The sequence below is a fragment of the Nanorana parkeri genome, unplaced genomic scaffold (genome assembly GCF_000935625.1).
Source record: "Nanorana parkeri isolate BGI_ZX_2015 unplaced genomic scaffold, ASM93562v1 scaffold740, whole genome shotgun sequence".
Classification (NCBI taxonomy): Eukaryota; Metazoa; Chordata; class Amphibia; order Anura; family Dicroglossidae; genus Nanorana; species Nanorana parkeri.
In genome coordinates, this window is record NW_017307008.1 from 344,554 (window position 1) to 362,736 (window position 18,183).

At 48.6% G+C, this 18,183-nt stretch overlaps 1 protein-coding gene across 1 annotated transcript in view; it reads left to right on the top strand.

Moving 5' to 3' along the window:
* The first annotated feature begins 3,788 nt into the window (after positions 1 to 3,788).
* Positions 3,789 to 18,183, top strand: part of CLCN5 (chloride voltage-gated channel 5) — a 32,837-nt gene continuing 18,442 nt past the window's right edge. Inside the window, exons 1-9 of the mRNA XM_018564245.1 lie at positions 3,789 to 3,937; positions 6,048 to 6,147; positions 8,740 to 8,927; positions 11,246 to 11,368; positions 13,211 to 13,417; positions 13,665 to 13,745; positions 14,914 to 15,456; positions 15,554 to 15,740; positions 17,742 to 18,140. Of these exons, the coding sequence (XP_018419747.1) occupies positions 3,836 to 3,937; positions 6,048 to 6,147; positions 8,740 to 8,927; positions 11,246 to 11,368; positions 13,211 to 13,417; positions 13,665 to 13,745; positions 14,914 to 15,456; positions 15,554 to 15,740; positions 17,742 to 18,140 (1,930 nt within the window). The 5' untranslated portion in view covers positions 3,789 to 3,835. The remainder of the gene's footprint in view (positions 3,938 to 6,047; positions 6,148 to 8,739; positions 8,928 to 11,245; positions 11,369 to 13,210; positions 13,418 to 13,664; positions 13,746 to 14,913; positions 15,457 to 15,553; positions 15,741 to 17,741; positions 18,141 to 18,183) is intronic.

The following is an 18,183-nucleotide window of genomic DNA, read 5'->3' on the forward strand; positions in this document are numbered from 1 at the left end:
TCTCCTATCCACAACTCTGCCCCCAGCTACATTACCAACCTCGTCTTTAAATATCACCCAATCCATCCTCTTCGCTCCTCCCAAAAAAAACCCTCCTCCCATGCTTCCCCTCCAGGACTTCTCTCGAGCCTCTCCTTCCTTCCCCAATCTGTCCGGCTATTTCCTTCTCTGTCCACATTTTCCTGATCCCGTAATACTCTCTTCAGGAAATCCGATCCCGCCTCCACCAAACAACTGAACTTTTACTTTCTCAATCAACTCATCCCTACACAGTTATTACCTTTTTGTAATAACTCTTGCCTCTCCCTTTTTAGATTGTAAGCTCTCATGACCAGGGCTCCCCCAACCCTCCTGTATGGAATTGTATTGTTACTATGATGTCTCCCTTTATCTTCTAAGGCACTGTGCAAACTGTATAATATCCATATAATCTGTATAATATAAGCTGTATAATATCCTAGATCCTGTATAATATTAGTAATAAAGTCAATCTGCTGCTCGGGATTTAGGGGGGGTTAAAGCAGAACTGTCTTTTTATTGTGTCACAAAGCATAGAAAGCTGTCAATGAATCATTGAGCCAGAAGAAAGCCTTCAGCGCCTCGAGTTCTTTTCTATTCACTGATGAACAAATCTTGTTAATAAGTTACATATTCACGTTAGGTCAGCGTGCTCCAACAGTGGCATTTATTTTACATCTCTGGCAGATCCAAGGTCTTTGCAGACTTATTAAACCTGCTGCCTGATTAAAGATTGTTCAGACAAAAGCAGAGCTTTGCTGGTACATGGAATGTTCAGGATGGGGGAGCAGAGCTTTGGTGGTACATGGAATGGTCATGATGCAGGAGCAGAACTCTGGTGGTACGAGGAATGATCGGGATGGAGGAGCAGAGCTTTGGTACTACCTGGAAGGTTCGGGATGGAGCAGCAGAGCTTTGATATTACGAGGAATGGTCAGGATGGAGGAGCAGAGCTTTGGTGGTACATGGAATGGTCAGGATGGAGGAGCAGAGCTTTTGTGGTACATGGAAGGTTCGGGATGGAGCTGCAGAGCTTTGATATTACGAGGAATGGTCAGGATGGAGGAGAAGAGCTTTGGTGGTACATGGAAGGTTCGGGATGGAGGAGCAGAGCTTTGATATTACGAGGAATGGTCAGGATGGAGGAGCAGAGCTTTGGTAGTACATGGAATGTTCAGGATGGAGGAGCAGAGCTTTGGTGGTACATGGAATGGTCAGGATGGAGGAGCAGAGCTTTGGTGGTACATGGAATGGTCAGGATGGAGGAGCAGAGCTTTGGTGGTACATGGAATGGTCAGGATGGAGGAGCAGAGCTTTGGTAGTACATGGAATGGCCAGGATGAAGGAGCAGAGCTTTGGTGGTACATGGAATGTTCAGGATGGAGGAGCAGAGCTTTGGTAGTACATGGTAGAGCTGTGTAAACCTCAAGACTGGATGGACAGAAATACAAATCCTTTGATAGGTAAAACAGCTCCTTTTTATATGCATTTGTATTTGTTTATTGAGATGTTTGGCCAGAGTTCAGCTTTAGGACACTTGAGCTCATTTGTTTGTGCTTAAGTGGATTGCGGAGAATGAATGATTGATAAAGTGGAAGAGGAGGGATTGAGATTTAACCTTTAGTCGAAGCAGGAAGTTTTGCATCTGATAGTGCAGGATGCAGGTAGGACGGTAAGGGAAAATGATCGAAATGACGGAAGATGGTGCAGGTGAGCCTAGAGATCTGAAATGTAGATAATTTTCCCTTTGTACTAAGAGAGGGGCATGCAAAACTCCAGACAATGGCTGCCATGGCATTTCTCAGATCAGGTTTCCTGATGGTGACAACAGTGAACCAGGTCTGTGTGATATGTGTTCAATTGACCTTTTGTAGTCTCCTTTGGGAGTCTATGAGACAGGGTGACAATCAGGTGCACAATTGGGAGGCAGAGACTAGAGCTGCAGCTAACGATTATTTTCAAAATCGATTAGTTAGCCGATTATTAAGTTCGATTAATCGGATAAAAAATCAAATACATTTTAAAAAATGGCTCCAGTGATGGGACTACTAGTTTGTATTGAGATTGCAGTCCATCACAGGAGCAAGCTTGGAGCGGTGGAAGTAAAAAAGAAAACAAAAGTGTGGTGTGCAATATAGTGAAATGGAAAGTGTAAAATTATACAGCAATGAATGCAGAATGGCACCGGCTATAGAGGACTACAAATCCCAGCAATAGTACATTATACAGCACAATGCAGAATACCACCAGCTATAGAGGAGTACAACAAATCCCAGCAATAGTACACTATACATACAGTGTATAATGTATTGCTGGGATTTGTATTCCTATGTATAATATACAGCACCATGTACCATCAGCTATCGAGGAATACAAATCCCAGCAATACATTATAGAGCACCATGTGGGGATGCGGCAAACGTGAGGTGGGGAGGAGGTGCGGTGTGTGTGGAGCCGTGAACAGGGCCAACCAATCGGAAGCCGATTTAATCGATGATTGAAAAAGTTGACAACTTTTTCAATCATGGATTATGTCGATTAGTTGTTGCAGCCCTAGCAGGGACAGAGCATTGTCACCCTGCTAATGGTCTACAATGGGAATTAGAGAGATGTAACAGAGTAATCTTTACTAGCATTTCTTACACCCCTCCCCCTTTCCTTACTTTATAGGCACCATAGATCTAATATGTTGCCTTTTTGATACAAACCCAAAATCCTTTTTCTCTTGATCTTTAAGCTGGCCATATACTACTCTAATTTCACCAGTTTCTTATTGAAATCCCTGTGGGCACCTGCCACCCCTGCGCATAAATTTGGCTGTATACCATATATGAGCTTGTTGGAAATTCCATTCCAAAACCATGGACATTAATGTAAGGTTGTTCCTCCTCCTATGGCGATTAATGGGGTGTTGCCCCCTTCTCCCATGGCTATTATAATGGAGTGTCCCTTCGTCAGGTCCCTTGATATCGCATGTCCCTTGATATCGTGTGTCACTTCCCCGTGGCCTTTGATATCTTATGTCCCTTCGCCGTGGCCTTTGATATTGCGTGTCCCTTTGCCATGGCCTTTGATATCGCGTGTCCCTTTGCCATGGCCTTTGATATCGCTTGTCCCTTCGGCCTGGGCCGTTGACATGGAGTGTCCCTTTGCCATGGCCGTTGACATGGAGTGTCCCTTTGCCATGGCCGTTGCCATGGAGTGTCCCTTTGCCATGGCCGTTGCCATGGAGTGTCCCTTTGCCATGGCCGTTGCCATGGAGTGTCCCTTTGCCATGGCCGTTGCCATGGAGTGTCCCTTTGCCATGGCCGTTGCCATGGAGTGTCCCTTTGCCAGGAATATTGAGTTGGGTTCACAAGCGGCATTCCAGTTAAATCCCAAAAGTGTCCAGTAGGGATGAGGTCAGGGCTCTGTGCAGGACACTCGAGTTCCTCCACACCAAACTGGTCACAGCATGTCTTTATGGAGCTGGCTTTGTACACAGAGGACAGTCATGATGGAACAGAAAAAGGTCTTCGCCAAACTGTTACCACAAGGCTGGAAGAACAAAATTGTCTACAATGTCTTTGTATGATGGAGTATTTACAGAACCTTCACTGGAGACACCTGAACTCCATCATTTATAGAGGGGTCAACATACTTCTTGCCTTATCGTAGGCGTGATGGTCAAGTGCCCCCCAAGCATTTGTTTATGTTGTGTGCCAAGAGTTGAACCCCAAAGTTATCCCCCTTTTCTTGGATTTTTCTATAATCGCTGTGTCTGTCTACAGGCTTTCCGGCATATAATGGAAATGGATTACACGGCCCCAACAAGGTAATGATGGATTTTCTGGAGGTGCCAGGAGTGGGGACATATGAGGACTTTAACACTATCGATTGGGTGCGGGAGAAGTCTAGAGACCGAGACCGGCACCGAGAGGTAAGATATTTTTTTTGCTTGTTATTGTTCTAATGGCAATATACATTTTTATATCAAGGATTCTGTTTAGGCAGGACAACATTAACAATTGGGGCAAAGGGGACAGCTGGCCCTGAGCCCACCAATGCAGGGGGACCAATGGAGGACCTACAAGTCCATTTATCCTTTAAAAAATGCACATCAGCAGAAGCACTCGCTCATTTGTGCTACCAAAGAGCACGCCGTTAGGAGAAGAGAGTAGAGTGATGGAGAGATGAGCTTATCAGCCCACTGCTTCTCCTATCACTGTCCAGTCACAGACGGGGAGAGGGACAAGACCTGTAAGTGTCAATGTCGAGCCAAAACCCTCTTAAGTTTTGGCTAGAGCGGGGAAGATTTAGAACCCCTTTTTTCTTCCTGGGCCCCCACATACACAGGAAACATGCTGGTACATCTACAGTGTATAAAGGAGGATCAGGCTGCAGCCATACTGATCCCAACACACACTGCAAGTAGTATTAAGCAGAAGCCATGCCGGTTTGTAGTCCTTCAGGTACATTGTGCATGAGGGTGAAGGAGACCTGGCCCTCCCCTCCCAGTTCTTGCTTCCCCTGTCCCTTTGTGCTTTCTTCCTGATGAACAGGCAAGACATGATTGGACAGTGTCAGACCCACCTGTGAGCTTCCTGCTTGATAAGGCCAAACCCACTGTAGCCTCATTGGTTGGAAGCAATGAAGCCCACACCTTGGTTGTCTACATTGGTCACTGCACAATGGCTTCCATTGGACTGATGTAGGACAGTTCACTGCACCCTGGAGGTCGGTGTCCCTGAAAACCAGGAAACGGTTTCCTGTGGTGTCACAGGACAGGCTGAAGCCCTGGCCCCCACTGGGGCCCGGTACAGGAGGGTTGCCTGAACTCTCCTATCGGTGGCCCTGTGTGTATGTATATACACTATATTGCCAAAAGTATTGGGACACGCCTACAAATCATTGGATTCAGGTGTTCCAATCACCTCCATGGCCGCAGGTGTATAGGATGAGGCACCTCGGCATGCAGACGCTTCTACAAACATTTGTGAAAGAACGGGTCGCTCTCAGGAGCTCAGTGACTACAAGCGTGGTACCGTGATAGGTTGTCACCTGTGCAATAAGTCCATCTGTGACATTTCCTGGCTACTAAATATTCCGCGGTCACCTGTTACTGGGATTATAACAAAGTGCAAGCAACTGGGAACCACAGCGACTCAGCCAGGAAGTGGTCGGCCACGTACAATGACAGAGCGGGGTCAGCGCATGCTGAAGCGCGCAGTGCGCAGAAGTCGCCAACTGTCTGCAGAGTCAATGGCTACAGACCTCCAAACTTGGTGTGGCCTTCAGATTGGCACAACAACAGTGCGTAGAGAGCTTCATGGAATGGGTTTCCATGGCCGAGCAGCTGCATCCAAGCCTCACATCACCAAGTGCAATGCAAAGCGTGGGATGCCGTGGTGGAAAGCACGCCACCACTGGACTCTAGAGAGGTGGAGAGGTGTTCTCTGGAGTGACCAATCACGCTTCTCTGTCTGGCAATCCGATGGACGTGTCTGGGTTTGGCGGTTGCCAGGAGAACGGTACTTGCCTGACTGCATTGTGCCAAGTGTAAAGATTCATGCTCCCAACTTTGTGGGAGGAGTTTGGGGACGGCCCCTTCCTGTTCCAACATGACTGCGCACCAGTGCACAAAGCAAGGTCCATAAAGACATGGATGGGGGAGTTTGGGGGGGAGGAACGTGACTGGCCTGCACAGAGTCCTGACCTCAACCAGATAGAACAACTTTGACATGAATTAGAGCGGAGACTGCGAGCCCGGCCTTCTCATCCAACATCAGAACCTGACCTCACAAATGGTCCAAAAATCTCCAATAGACACACTCCTAAACCTTGTGGACGCCTTCCCAGAAGAGTTGAAGCTGTTATAGCGGCAAAGGGTGGAGCCAACCCAATACTGAACCCTACGGCCTGAGACTGGGATGCCATTAAAGATCATGTGCATGTAAAGGCGTCCCAATACTTTTGGCAATATAGTGTATGTGTGTAATTCTAATACATTGCAGGAGATGATAGTAATGAAATGTGTTATTTTTTTTCAGATCCTGAGCAAGAGTAAAGAATCTACATGGGCCCTTTTGCACAGTGTCAGCGATGCGTTCTCGGGGTGGATGTTGATGCTGCTGATCGGTTTGTTTGCAGGTAAAGGAAGTTACCCGATTGATGGAGAACATTTTTGGATGTGATTTAAATGAAAAAAAAATAATACGCAGGAGAAATTGCTGTGTTAAGTAGACTATATGGCCAAAGATTTGCGGACACCTGACCATCTCACCTATTGTCAGAAACGTCTCAGAAGACCAGCACACAGACTGCTTAGAACTGTAGGCAAACGTACATTAGCGCGGAGGAATACACGTACAGGCACGCGCACGGATTGGTGTAGGACACACATTAATGGTCAGGCGGGTAATGTACACAATTTGCTGAGTGGTGTTGGGTTAGTTACCTGCTTATGTGTCACCCAACCTGCTTTCTTGTTACCTGCGTTTGACCCAGCTTGCCTCCTGACCTCTCTTTGGAACTCTACATGTCTATTGTGACCTCAGCTTGCTTACCAGATTTCGCCTTCTGTCTTGTACTGCTCTGATCTGCTGTTACGAACCTCAGCTTGTGACCCCAAGCCTGCTCTGCTTCCAATCTGGTTCCTCACTGCCAGGCCGGTTGACCTCGGCTTGCGACCTTGGCTCTGCTTCTGTTTCAACCTTTCTGCTGCTCGACTGTCGCCTGTCTTTGGACCTGAACTCACAGAATCTACTTGCTACACCGGCCCTCGTCCTTACACTCCCTGTCCCCATTTCCAGGGGTTTTTGGACGAGAGGTGCAAGAGAAGCCCCTTCATCAGCTTGGTCTCGATCAAGGGATGTGATGCCTATATAAGCTTGCAGGACACTCCTATTCCAAAACAATGGCCATTAATATGGAGTTGGCCCCCTTTTGTGGCTATAGCAGCCTCCACTCTTCTGGGAAGGCTTTCCACAAGGTTTTGACCATGTTACCTATAGGAGCTAATACCAAACCATGTCTATCTGAAACTGGCTTGTCTCGGGGCAGTCATGGTGGAACAGAAAAGGGTCTTCACCAAACTTTTACCACAAGCTTGGAAGAGCACAATTGTCTACAATGTCTTTGTACGATGAAGCATCAACAGAACCTTCACCGGAGACACCTGAACTCTGTAATTTGGACAGGGGTCCTCATACGTTTGGCCATGTAGTGTGATCGCTGTTGTGTTATTCACTATACATTGACACATTTTTCTTTTCACTTTACCTTAATTTAGACCCATGTTACAGTAATATTTCCTCATTTTAGAGATGTATTGTTCATAGGATTATAGTCTAGAAGGACACCCAACCGTTTCAGCTGGCGATGGACCTCCTGTAGAACTTCCTTGTTGTGTTTAACAAGGAAATTCTTCTGCCATCTGGTGAATACCCCGAATGAGGTTTTCTTTCCAATCCATTCATTCTTGTAAGAGATTCCTCCTAGGTACCTTGAAAAAGAAGTAAAACTATAACTACGTGTCCATAAGGTGTTACAATGTATCTAAACCCAAGAACAAAAATGTCCTATATTGCAGCTTTCTAGTCTGTAGATGCCGTGGCTGCATTCGTTTTCTTTTTTCTGACTTCTGCTCCTTTATTTTCACCTGGTGATCCTGCCAGTAATGCACTTCCTGTAAACCCAAAGGAAAAAAGAAGCAGGCAGCACTCCAGTAACATTCAATGCAGGGGTTCCGGATAAGTCCCTGGCTTGGACCTCTTCCTCTGAAGCATTTTACCCAACTCAATCACCATACTGTATCTGTAGAGGAGCTGCATTGTCACCCTTGGACACAAAGTGTGTTATGACTAGGGTGTGTTAGGGTTTACATTAGGGATGCACCGATACCGAGAATTTGGGTGAGTACAAATGCCGCGATACTTACCTCCGATACCGGAACTTCCGGTCAGAGGGATATCTTCCTCTTACCGGCAGTGCCAAGGGAGCATTTCTGATTGGCTAGGAAGCCGGCTTCACTTGTTGCCAGGCTGCCTAGCAACAAGTGAAGTCGGCTTCCTTGCCAATCAGGAAGCCGGGAGGCTGGTCATGATTTGTTGCCCGGCTTCCTGATTGGCTAGGAAGCCGGCTTCACTTGTTCCTAGGCAGCCTGGCTTCCTCATCAATCAGGAAACCAGGAGGCAGCTCATGACTCACCTCCCGGTTTCCTGATTGGTCAGGAAGCCAGACTGCCTAGGAACAAATTAATCCAGCTTGCTAGCCAATCAGAAGGCAGGTCATGACATGTCGCCCGGCTTCCTGATTGGCTAGTAAGCCGGCTTAATTTGTTGCTAGGCAGCCTGGCTTCCTCACCAATCGGGAAGCCGAACAGCGCCTCGGCAAGTGAAGGCGGTGTTCTAAGAACACACAGGCAATCAGGAATTCGGGTGACGTGTCCTGATCTGCCGCCACTCAACTTCCTGATAATCGGGGCACTGTTATCAGTATTCGGTATCGTCGAGTACCCCCCCAAAAAAATCAGGACTTGTACTCGATACCGAAAAACCGTTATGGGTGCATCCCTAGTGTACATACACTTCAAGTGATTTTTTTTTTTTCTTGGTGCTAGAAGCTCATTAGAGGTTTTGAATAAATAGATATAAAATACGCACGTTTTTCTGTTCTATTTTCATACACATGAATATGACAGAAATGATTGACACTCACCAGTGTGATCTACTTTGATATCAGGTTCCCTAGCCGGTCTGATTGACATTTCCGCGCACTGGATGACGGATCTGAAGGAGGGCATTTGTTTGAGCAGGTTCTGGTTAAACCACGAGCAGTGCTGCTGGAATTCTCGGGATGTGAAGTTTGAAGACAGAAATGAATGTCCGGAATGGAGAAATTGGTCTCAATTAATACTCGGAGAGTCAGAGGTGAGACTTTGGTTTTCTATCAGATACATTATTGTTAGGTTTTGCAAATGCAAAAATTAACAATTCCATGTACTCCTGTTCACCCCCCTTCCTCCCCAACCTGAGTCCAAATGCGAAGAACTTAGTCCAACAGAGCACTGAAGTGCAGTTTGTCCTTGGAGCATTTGAATCCAGGTAAAATGTCCATTGACTCTGGTCTGCGATTATAAAATTGCAGATAAGCAAACGCAGCATAGTAGGTAGTAAGGTTACTAGGGATGCACTGATACCGGTTTTTCGGTATCGAGTGCGAGGACGGATATTTTTTTCCGGTATTCGCGAGTACCGGTGCCCCGATAATCAGGAAGTCGGGCAGGCGAGTCATGACCCGTCGCCTGGCTTCCTGATTGCCTGGGAAAACGGTGTTCCGGCTTCACTTGGCGAGTCTGTCTGGCTTCTTGATTAATCGGGAAGCCGGGAGGCGAGTCATGATGTGCTGCCCAGCTTCCCGATTGGTTAGGAAAGCCAGGTTGCCTAGCAATAAGTGAAGCTGGTTTCCTAGCCGATCAGTAAGCTGAGCGGCATGTCATGACCCACCTCCCGGCTTCCTGATTGGCTTGGAAGCCGGTTTAACTTGTTGATGGGCAGCGTGGCTTCTTGACCAATCAAGAAGCAGGGAGGAGAGTCATGACGTGCCACCCGGCTACTTGATTGGTTAGGCTGCTTACCAACAAGTGAAGCTGGCTTCCTAGCCAATCTGGAAGACTGGTCATAACCAACCGCCTGGCTTCCTGATTGGAAAGGAAGCCAGCTTCATGCTCCCTCGGCACTGCCATTCAGAGGGATAGCTCCATCTGACCAGAAGTTCTAGTATCGGAGCATTTGGGCGAGTATGAGCACTCATCCAAATACTCTGTATCGACACCTATACAGATACTAGTATAGGTATCGGTGCATCCATAAAGGTTACATTAGGATATCTAAGTATACATTGGTATTAAATGCAGCACAAAGACTTATCTCCAGTGTATGTCTTTGAAGGTTCTTATGTATCCAGGTCACACTATGGTTCGTAGCAGTAAGTCACATTCAACTGGACTTGTTCTGTAATGTTGAAGATGTTTCATAGCTGCTGCAAGCCACTTCTTCAGTTCCAATGAATACCACCCTTTTCTAGATAGATAATTCCATCCTTGGTGTCAGGAAGTCTGCATAGGTGTTCATTTAATCATTTACATGTCTAACGATGTGAATTGTTGTCGGATCACCTAGGTAGAGATATCAAAACCTTCAATACCATCTAACTTCCACATATAATGCCATTTGTAACACCTCTACCCCTGGAGATTTGACAACAGTTCACACCTTCAGTTATGTAACTCAAATGATTAACACCTACACAGAGTTTCCGATACCAAGGATGGGATTATGTAGCTAGAACAGGGTGGCACCACAACTTTAACATCTCCCATTCTGTTCTTGGACAATCAACATCTGCCTTGACACATTCCATGGCGATTGGATTAAGGTGTCTGTGCTACCTGTATGGATATACATGCGGGGGTATCTTCCTGAAACTCGTTGGAATTGACAATCACATTGACCCATATGAGTTTGTTGGGCCCAGCATTCCAGAACCATGGGCATTAATATGGAGTTGCCCCCTTTGTGGCTAGAGCAGCCTCCACTCTTCTGGGAAGGCTTTCCACAAGATTTTGGAGGGTGTCTGTGGGAATTTGTGCCGTTTGTAAGGTCAGGTACTGATGTTGGATGAGAAGACCTGACTCACAATCACCATTCCAATTCATCCCAAAGGTGGTCAGTAGGGTTGAGGTCAAGACCAGTTCTCTCATCACTACTGACCATCATACCTATAGGAGATAATTAGACATTCCATTACAAAACCATGGCCATTTATATGGAGTTGCCCCCTTTTGTGTGGCTATACCACCCTCCACTCTTCTTTTTGAAGGCTTTCCACAAGAATTTGAAGGGTGTCTATAGCAATTTTTCCCATTTGTGAGGTCAGGTACTGGTGTTGGATGAGAAGACCTGGCTCACAATCACCATTCCAATTTATCCCAAAGGTGTTCAGTAGGGTTGAGGTCAGGGCTCTGTGCAGGACACTCGAGTTCCTCCACCAAGCTGGTCACACCATGTCTTCATGGAGCTGGCTTTGTACACAGGGGACGTCATGGTGGAACAGAAAAGGGCCTTCACCAAACTGTTACTACAAAGTTGGAAGATTACAGTTGCCTACATTGTCTTAGTTCTGCTCAGTTTTTGTTGATGACCTATCTCCTATATTAATTTGTGGTCTAATACCCTTTTTTTTTCAGGGGGCATTTCCTTATATCTTGAGATATATAATGTATATACTATGGGCTCTCCTCTTCTCCCTCCTTGCGGTCTTGTTAGTCCGTAACTTTGCACCATATGCCTGTGGCTCCGGTATTCCTGAGGTAAGCCAAGTTCTGAAGTTGCGTAGTTGTTCTTGGGTGTTCCCACCTTTCTAGTTGAGTTGTGCATCCTGTAGTTTAATATATAGATTTGGGAAGAGGCGGACACTGTTATTTGATATGGCTTTTTGCAGAACTCGGGTTTCAAGCTGCGACACCTTCCCACCAAAATGATTAAGAATGAGCCGAGTTCGGTCCAAACCTGAGCTCTTCTGAATCTGTAAGGAAGCTCCTTTCTCTGCCACCCAATCGGCTGCAGCTGGGGAGTTTCGCTCCACATCTGCACATAAGCAAAAGGGTGGATTGCTGTCACGTCATTGAACTTATATGGCTACATGTGGTCAATGACAGTGACCAAATATGAACATGTGGGCATATAAGGTCAATGGTGCCATCACAAGCATCCCACCCCTTTTGGTTAAGTGCAGCTGAGGGCTGGGCTGTAACTGAGTTAGTGGGAGACCCATGTCCCTTCCGGGTTCGGAGAAGCTCATGTTAGAACTGGGTTCTGAACTCATCCCTTAAATAGATATGTAAAGAAAACCTTGAAATGCTGATACCAAGCCATTGCCCCCATACGCAATGGGTGGCCAGTAATGACGGTCTTGTTGTCAGGAGAATGATGGCCAGGACCTAGCCCCAGAATACGCAATGGGTGGCCAGTAATGTTGGTCTCGTCTGGAGGATGATGGGCAGGACTTAACCCCAGAATACGCAATGGGTGGCCAGTAATGGTGGTCTAGTTGTCTGGAGGATGATGGGCAGGACTTAACCCTCATATGCAATGGGTGGCCAGTAATGGCGGTCTCGTTGTCAGGAGGATGATGGGCAGGACTTGGCCCCAGAATACGCAATGAGTGGCCAGTAATGGCCGTCTCGTTGTAGGGAGGGTGATGGGCAGAACTTAGCCCTCATACGCAAAGGGTGGCCAGTAATAGCGGTCTCGTTGTCAGGAGGATGATGGGCAGGACTTAGCCCCCATATGCAATGAGTGGCCAGTAATGGCGGTCTCGTTGTAGGGAGGGTGATGAGCAGAACTTAGCCCCCATACGCAAAGGGTGGCCAGTAATAGCGGTCTCGTTGTCAGGAGGATGATGGGCAGGACTTAGCCCCTATACGCAATGAGTGGCCAGTAATGGTGGTCTCGTTGTATGGAGGGTGATGGGCAGAACTTAGCCCCCATACGCAATGGGTGGCCTGTAATAGCGGTCTCGTTGTCAGGAGGATGATGGGCAGAACTTAGCCCCTATACGCAATGAGTGGCCAGTAATGGCGGTCTCGTTGTAGGGAGGGTGATGTGCAGGACTTAACCCCAGAATACGCAATGGGTGGCCTGTAATGGTGGTCTCGTTGTCTGGAGGATGATGGGCAGGACTTAACCCTCATATGCAATGGGTAGCCAGTAATGGTGGTCTCGTTGTCAGGAGGATGATGGGCAGGACTTAGCCCCCATACGCAATGAGTGGCCAGTAATGACGGTCTCATTGTAGGGAGGGTGATGGGCAGAACTTAGCCCCCATACGCAATGGGTGGCCAGTAATAGCGGTCTCGTTGTCAGGAGAATGATGGGCAGGAATTATCCCCAGAATACGCAATGAGTGGCCAGTAATGGAGGTCTCCTTGTCAGGAGGATGATGAGCAGGACTTAGCTCCAGAGTACGCAACGGGTGGCCAGTAATGGAGGTCTTGTTGTAGGGAGGATGATGAGCAGGACTTAGCTCCAGAGCCAAGAAGTTAAGCCCTTAGCCCCCGTCCCACATCATTCCATCGCTGCTGAGGGAGGTTCTACATGTGTATAAGTTGTCACCCTACTGATTTAGTTGCATGTGTTTTTTTTGGTTTTAGATTAAAACGATATTGAGTGGTTTCATAATCCGAGGCTACTTGGGCAAGTGGACGCTGATCATCAAAACCATGACTCTGGTGCTGGCTGTATCGTCTGGCCTTAGCCTGGGGAAGGAAGGACCCCTCATTCATGTGGCCTGCTGCTGTGGGAACATCCTGTGCCACCTTTTCACCAAGTACCGCAAAAATGAAGCCAAGAGGAGAGAGGTAAAGCATACAACAGAGCAAGATTTTGGGGTGATTTATTGATTCTCCACCTCCATCATAAAGGGGAATTCCAAATTGTGAAGATCTGTAGTTGGGGATAAGAGCAGCAACTACCCCCTGGCCGGGAATCATGGGTGACACATCATGGGTGTTTTGTAGGTTTATATTAGTACATCATTCTGTGTCTGGAGGGTCTTTGCCTGCAATACACAATTACTAGATTGTCCCTGTACCCTTTTTTTTCTAGGTGCTGTCTGCTGCAGCTGCCGCTGGAGTGTCCGTGGCCTTTGGGGCTCCCATTGGAGGAGTCCTTTTCAGTCTGGAGGAGGTAATTGTACATTTAAAGTGTATGTCATGGCAAACTAAAGAAAACATGTGTTGTACATATCTGTAATACGTGCGCATTTCCCCATGTGTTATCCATTTAAACTCACTGCAAGTACAGAAAAATACCGGTACCGCCGCCCAGCTTCCCCTTTCACATTACAACACAGGTCTAAATTCCTAAGCATGGGGTGTCAGCCCTGCCTACTTTATTTCTGATGGATTACAAAGAAAATAGACTCCTCACCTCCTACCCTTCCATCTCTGTAACCTGTCCTCATCCCCCCCCCCCTACTTATTGCCATAAACCCTTCTCATCTCCCTACCTCATCTCCATAACCTCTCTTCCTCTTCTTCTCCCTCCTCATCTCCATAACCCCTCCTCATCTCTCTTCCTCTTCTTCTCCCTCCTCATCTCCATATAACCCCCTTCGTCTCATCCCCTCTCCTCATCTTCTCTTCTCTTCATACCATACCCCCTCTTCATCTCTTCCTCCTCCTCTCCCTCTCCATAACCCCTCCTCATCTCTCCCCCTCTTCCTCTTCTTCTCCCTCCTCATCTCCATAACCCCTCCTCATCTCTCCCCCTCTTCCTCTTCTTCTCCCTCCTCATCTCCATAACCCCTCCTCATTTCTCCCCCTCTTCATCTTCTTCTCCCTCCTCATCCCCATAACCTCTCTTCCTCTTCTTCTTCTCCCTCATCTCTCCCCCTCTTCCTCTTCTTCTCCCTCCTCATCTCCATAACCCCTCCTCATCTCTCCCCCTCTTCCTCTTCTTCTCCCTCCTCATCTCCATAACCCCTCCTCATCTCATCCTCTCTCCACTTCTCTATCACCCCTTCGTCTCATCCCCTCTCCTCATCTTCTCCCCTCTTCATCTCTTCCTCCTCCTCTCCCTCTCCATAACCCCTCTCCATAACCCCTCCTCCCATCTCCATAACCCCCCCTCATCTCCTTAGAGTGTCACTGCATGGGGCAGCACACCATATAGTGTCACTTGAGTGACAGCCAGGAGTCTTCTGGAGCTTCTGAGTCCGCTGAAACTACACAGCTTGGTTCATGTAAGTGTGAGGTCTGAAATTACTATTTTAGATTGTTGTGACTTTACAGAATATTTAATTTATTTCCACAATGACGTCACCATAGTTACAACTTTTCTTTATTGGTTGTAGGTGAGCTATTATTTTCCCCTGAAGACCCTCTGGCGTTCGTTCTTTGCTGCACTGGTAGCCGCGTTCACGTTGCGTTCCATCAACCCTTTCGGCAACAGCCGCTTGGTCCTGTTCTACGTGGAGTTCCACACTCCCTGGCACCTCATCGAACTCATCCCCTTCATCCTCCTGGGGATATTCGGAGGCCTGTGGGGCGCCTTCTTCATCCGTGGCAACATAGCTTGGTGCCGCCGAAGGAAGACGACCAGGCTGGGCCACTATCCGGTGACGGAGGTCCTGGTGGTCACGGCCGTTACAGCCATCTTGGCTTTCCCGAATGAGTACACCCGGACGAGCTCCAGCGAGCTGATATCGGAGCTTTTCAATGACTGCGGCTTGCTGGACTCGTCCAAGCTCTGCGATTACAATAATGACTTCAACAGCACCAACGTCGGGAACCTGCCTGACCGCTCGGCCCGTAGCGGGGTCTACACCGCCTTGTGGCAGCTGTCGTTGGCATTGATATTTAAAGCGGTCATCACCATCTTTACATTTGGTATCAAGGTAAGGCGAGGGGACGGGACGGTATGTTTTTAATGGGGGCACCTCTGTAACATTTACATGTGAAATGATTTGTAAAGCATCTGTTTCTTGTATGTAGGTGCCTTCAGGTCTGTTCATCCCAAGTATGGCTGTGGGCGCCATCATGGGAAGACTCATGGGGGTCTGCATGGAGCAGCTCGCCTTCCACCACCACGACTGGCTCATCTTCAAAGGGTGGTGTAGCCAAGGAGCAGACTGCATCACGCCGGGTCTTTATGCCATGGTGGGGGCGGCTGCTTGCCTAGGTGAGTACTGTCCTCCCATCAATGTCATTTCATGCGTTGCAGAGAGTTCTATGTAACAGGCAATGCTCAGACACTTCCTCATAGTGCTAAAGCTTGTCCCTTCCTCCCCCTTTCCCTTCTTGCCACCTGCACATTCCTATTGGCAGACCATCATAGCGATGCGCTAATGTGAATGTAGTTAGTGTGGGGGGGGGCTGGTGGAGAGGGGGGCGGGGGGCGGGCTTGGCAGCAAGCTGTGTCACTCCCTGAAGTGTCAGAGCTTTTGCTTTTTCTCCTCTCCCCCTCCAAGCAAGGACTCGCCATGCTCCCTCTCCCTGCAGTGACCCTGCTTTTTCTCCTCTCCCCCTCCCAGCAATGACTCGCCATGCTCCCCCTCCCTGCAGTGACCATGCTTTTTCTCCTCTCCCCCTCCCAGCGATGACTCACCATGCTCCCTCTCCCTGCAGTGACCATGCTTTTTCTCCTCTCCCCTCCCAGTAGAGTGAGCTGAGCTGCTTAGAAATTGCTTGGAGGGGGTAGTAGGGTGGGGTGAGCTGCAGAGTCTGTGATGGCAGCCTGGAGCAGAGTGAGCTGGTTCACTCCTGGGAGGGGGAAGGAGAGTAATCTGAGCTGCTGGTTGGAGGGAGATGGGGGAGCTGAGCTGCTGTTTCACTCCTGGAAGGGTAAGCTTAGATGCCAAGTTAATGCTGAAGAAGAGGAGCAGTGGGAGCCAAGCTGCTGTGTCACTGCTGGGAGCAGAAGCAGGGTGATCTCAACTGCTGGGAGGGGCAGAGAAGGGTATGCTTAAATGCCCAGTCAATACTGAAGAGGGGAAACATGGTGAGCTGAGCTGCTGAGTCACTGCTGGGAGGAGGAAGCATGGTGAGCTGAGCTGCTTAGTCACTCTCGGTTGGGGGGAGAAGGGTAAGCTTAGATGCCAGGTTAATTCTGAAGGGGGGGAGCAGGGGAAGCCGAGCTTGGCAGCAAGCTGTGTCACTCCCTGAAGTGTCAGAGCTTTTGCTTTTTCTCCTCTCCCCCTCCAAGCAAGGACTCGCCATGCTCCCTCTCCCTGCAGTGACCCTGCTTTTTCTCCTCTCCCCCTCCCAGCAATGACTCGCCATGCTCCCCCTCCCTGCAGTGACCATGCTTTTTCTCCTCTCCCCCTCCCAGCGATGACTCACCATGCTCCCTCTCCCTGCAGTGACCATGCTTTTTCTCCTCTCCCCTCCCAGTAGAGTGAGCTGAGCTGCTTAGAAATTGCTTGGAGGGGGTAGTAGGGTGGGGTGAGCTGCAGAGTCTGTGATGGCAGCCTGGAGCAGAGTGAGCTGGTTCACTCCTGGGAGGGGGAAGGAGAGTAATCTGAGCTGCTGGTTGGAGGGAGATGGGGGAGCTGAGCTGCTGTTTCACTCCTGGAAGGGTAAGCTTAGATGCCAAGTTAATGCTGAAGAAGAGGAGCAGTGGGAGCCAAGCTGCTGTGTCACTGCTGGGAGCAGAAGCAGGGTGATCTCAACTGCTGGGAGGGGCAGAGAAGGGTATGCTTAAATGCCCAGTCAATACTGAAGAGGGGAAACATGGTGAGCTGAGCTGCTGAGTCACTGCTGGGAGGAGGAAGCATGGTGAGCTGAGCTGCTTAGTCACTCTCGGTTGGGGGGAGAAGGGTAAGCTTAGATGCCAGGTTAATTCTGAAGGGGGGGAGCAGGGGAAGCCGAGCTGCAGGGAGGGGCAAGCTGGTTGAGCTGAACTGTTAGGAGGGGGGAGCTGAGGATGAATTGCTCTCCCTTGCCTGCAGCTACAGAGGTCAGTGTCTGGAATATGTAAATTATTTAACATCCGTAGCCTGGACTCAGCTTCACTTTAAGGGGAACCGTAAATGTTCCAGGTTTATTCTGACACCCAAATATTTGTCATGTCGATTTGGAGTCATTTGTGGTTGGTAGAGGGGAACACTTTGTATGCTTTTTATTGACTTGATATTATTAGCGATGGAAGCTTCCAACCTTTCCACATGTCTGTCTATTGCAGGAGGAGCCACCCGCATGACGGTCTCCCTGGTGGTCATCATGTTTGAGCTGACCGGTGGACTGGAATACATCGTGCCTTTAATGGCTGCGGCCATGACCAGCAAATGGGTGGCAGACGCCTTGGGGCGGGAGAGCATTTACGACGCCCACATCCACTTGAACGGGTATCCTTTCCTGGAAGCCAAAGAAGAGTTCGGCCATAAGACGTTGGCCATGGACGTCATGCGCCCGCGGCGTAACGACCCGTCCCTGACGGTCATCACTCAGGACAGTATGACGGTGGCCGACGTCGAGGCCGCCATCAGCGAAACCACCTACAGCGGCTTTCCCATTGTGGTGTCCCGAGAGTCTCAGAGGCTGGTGGGCTTCGTGCTGAGAAGAGACTTGATCATCTCCCTCGGTGAGTTACCATCTTGTTTTCTCCATTGGGATACATTTCTTTC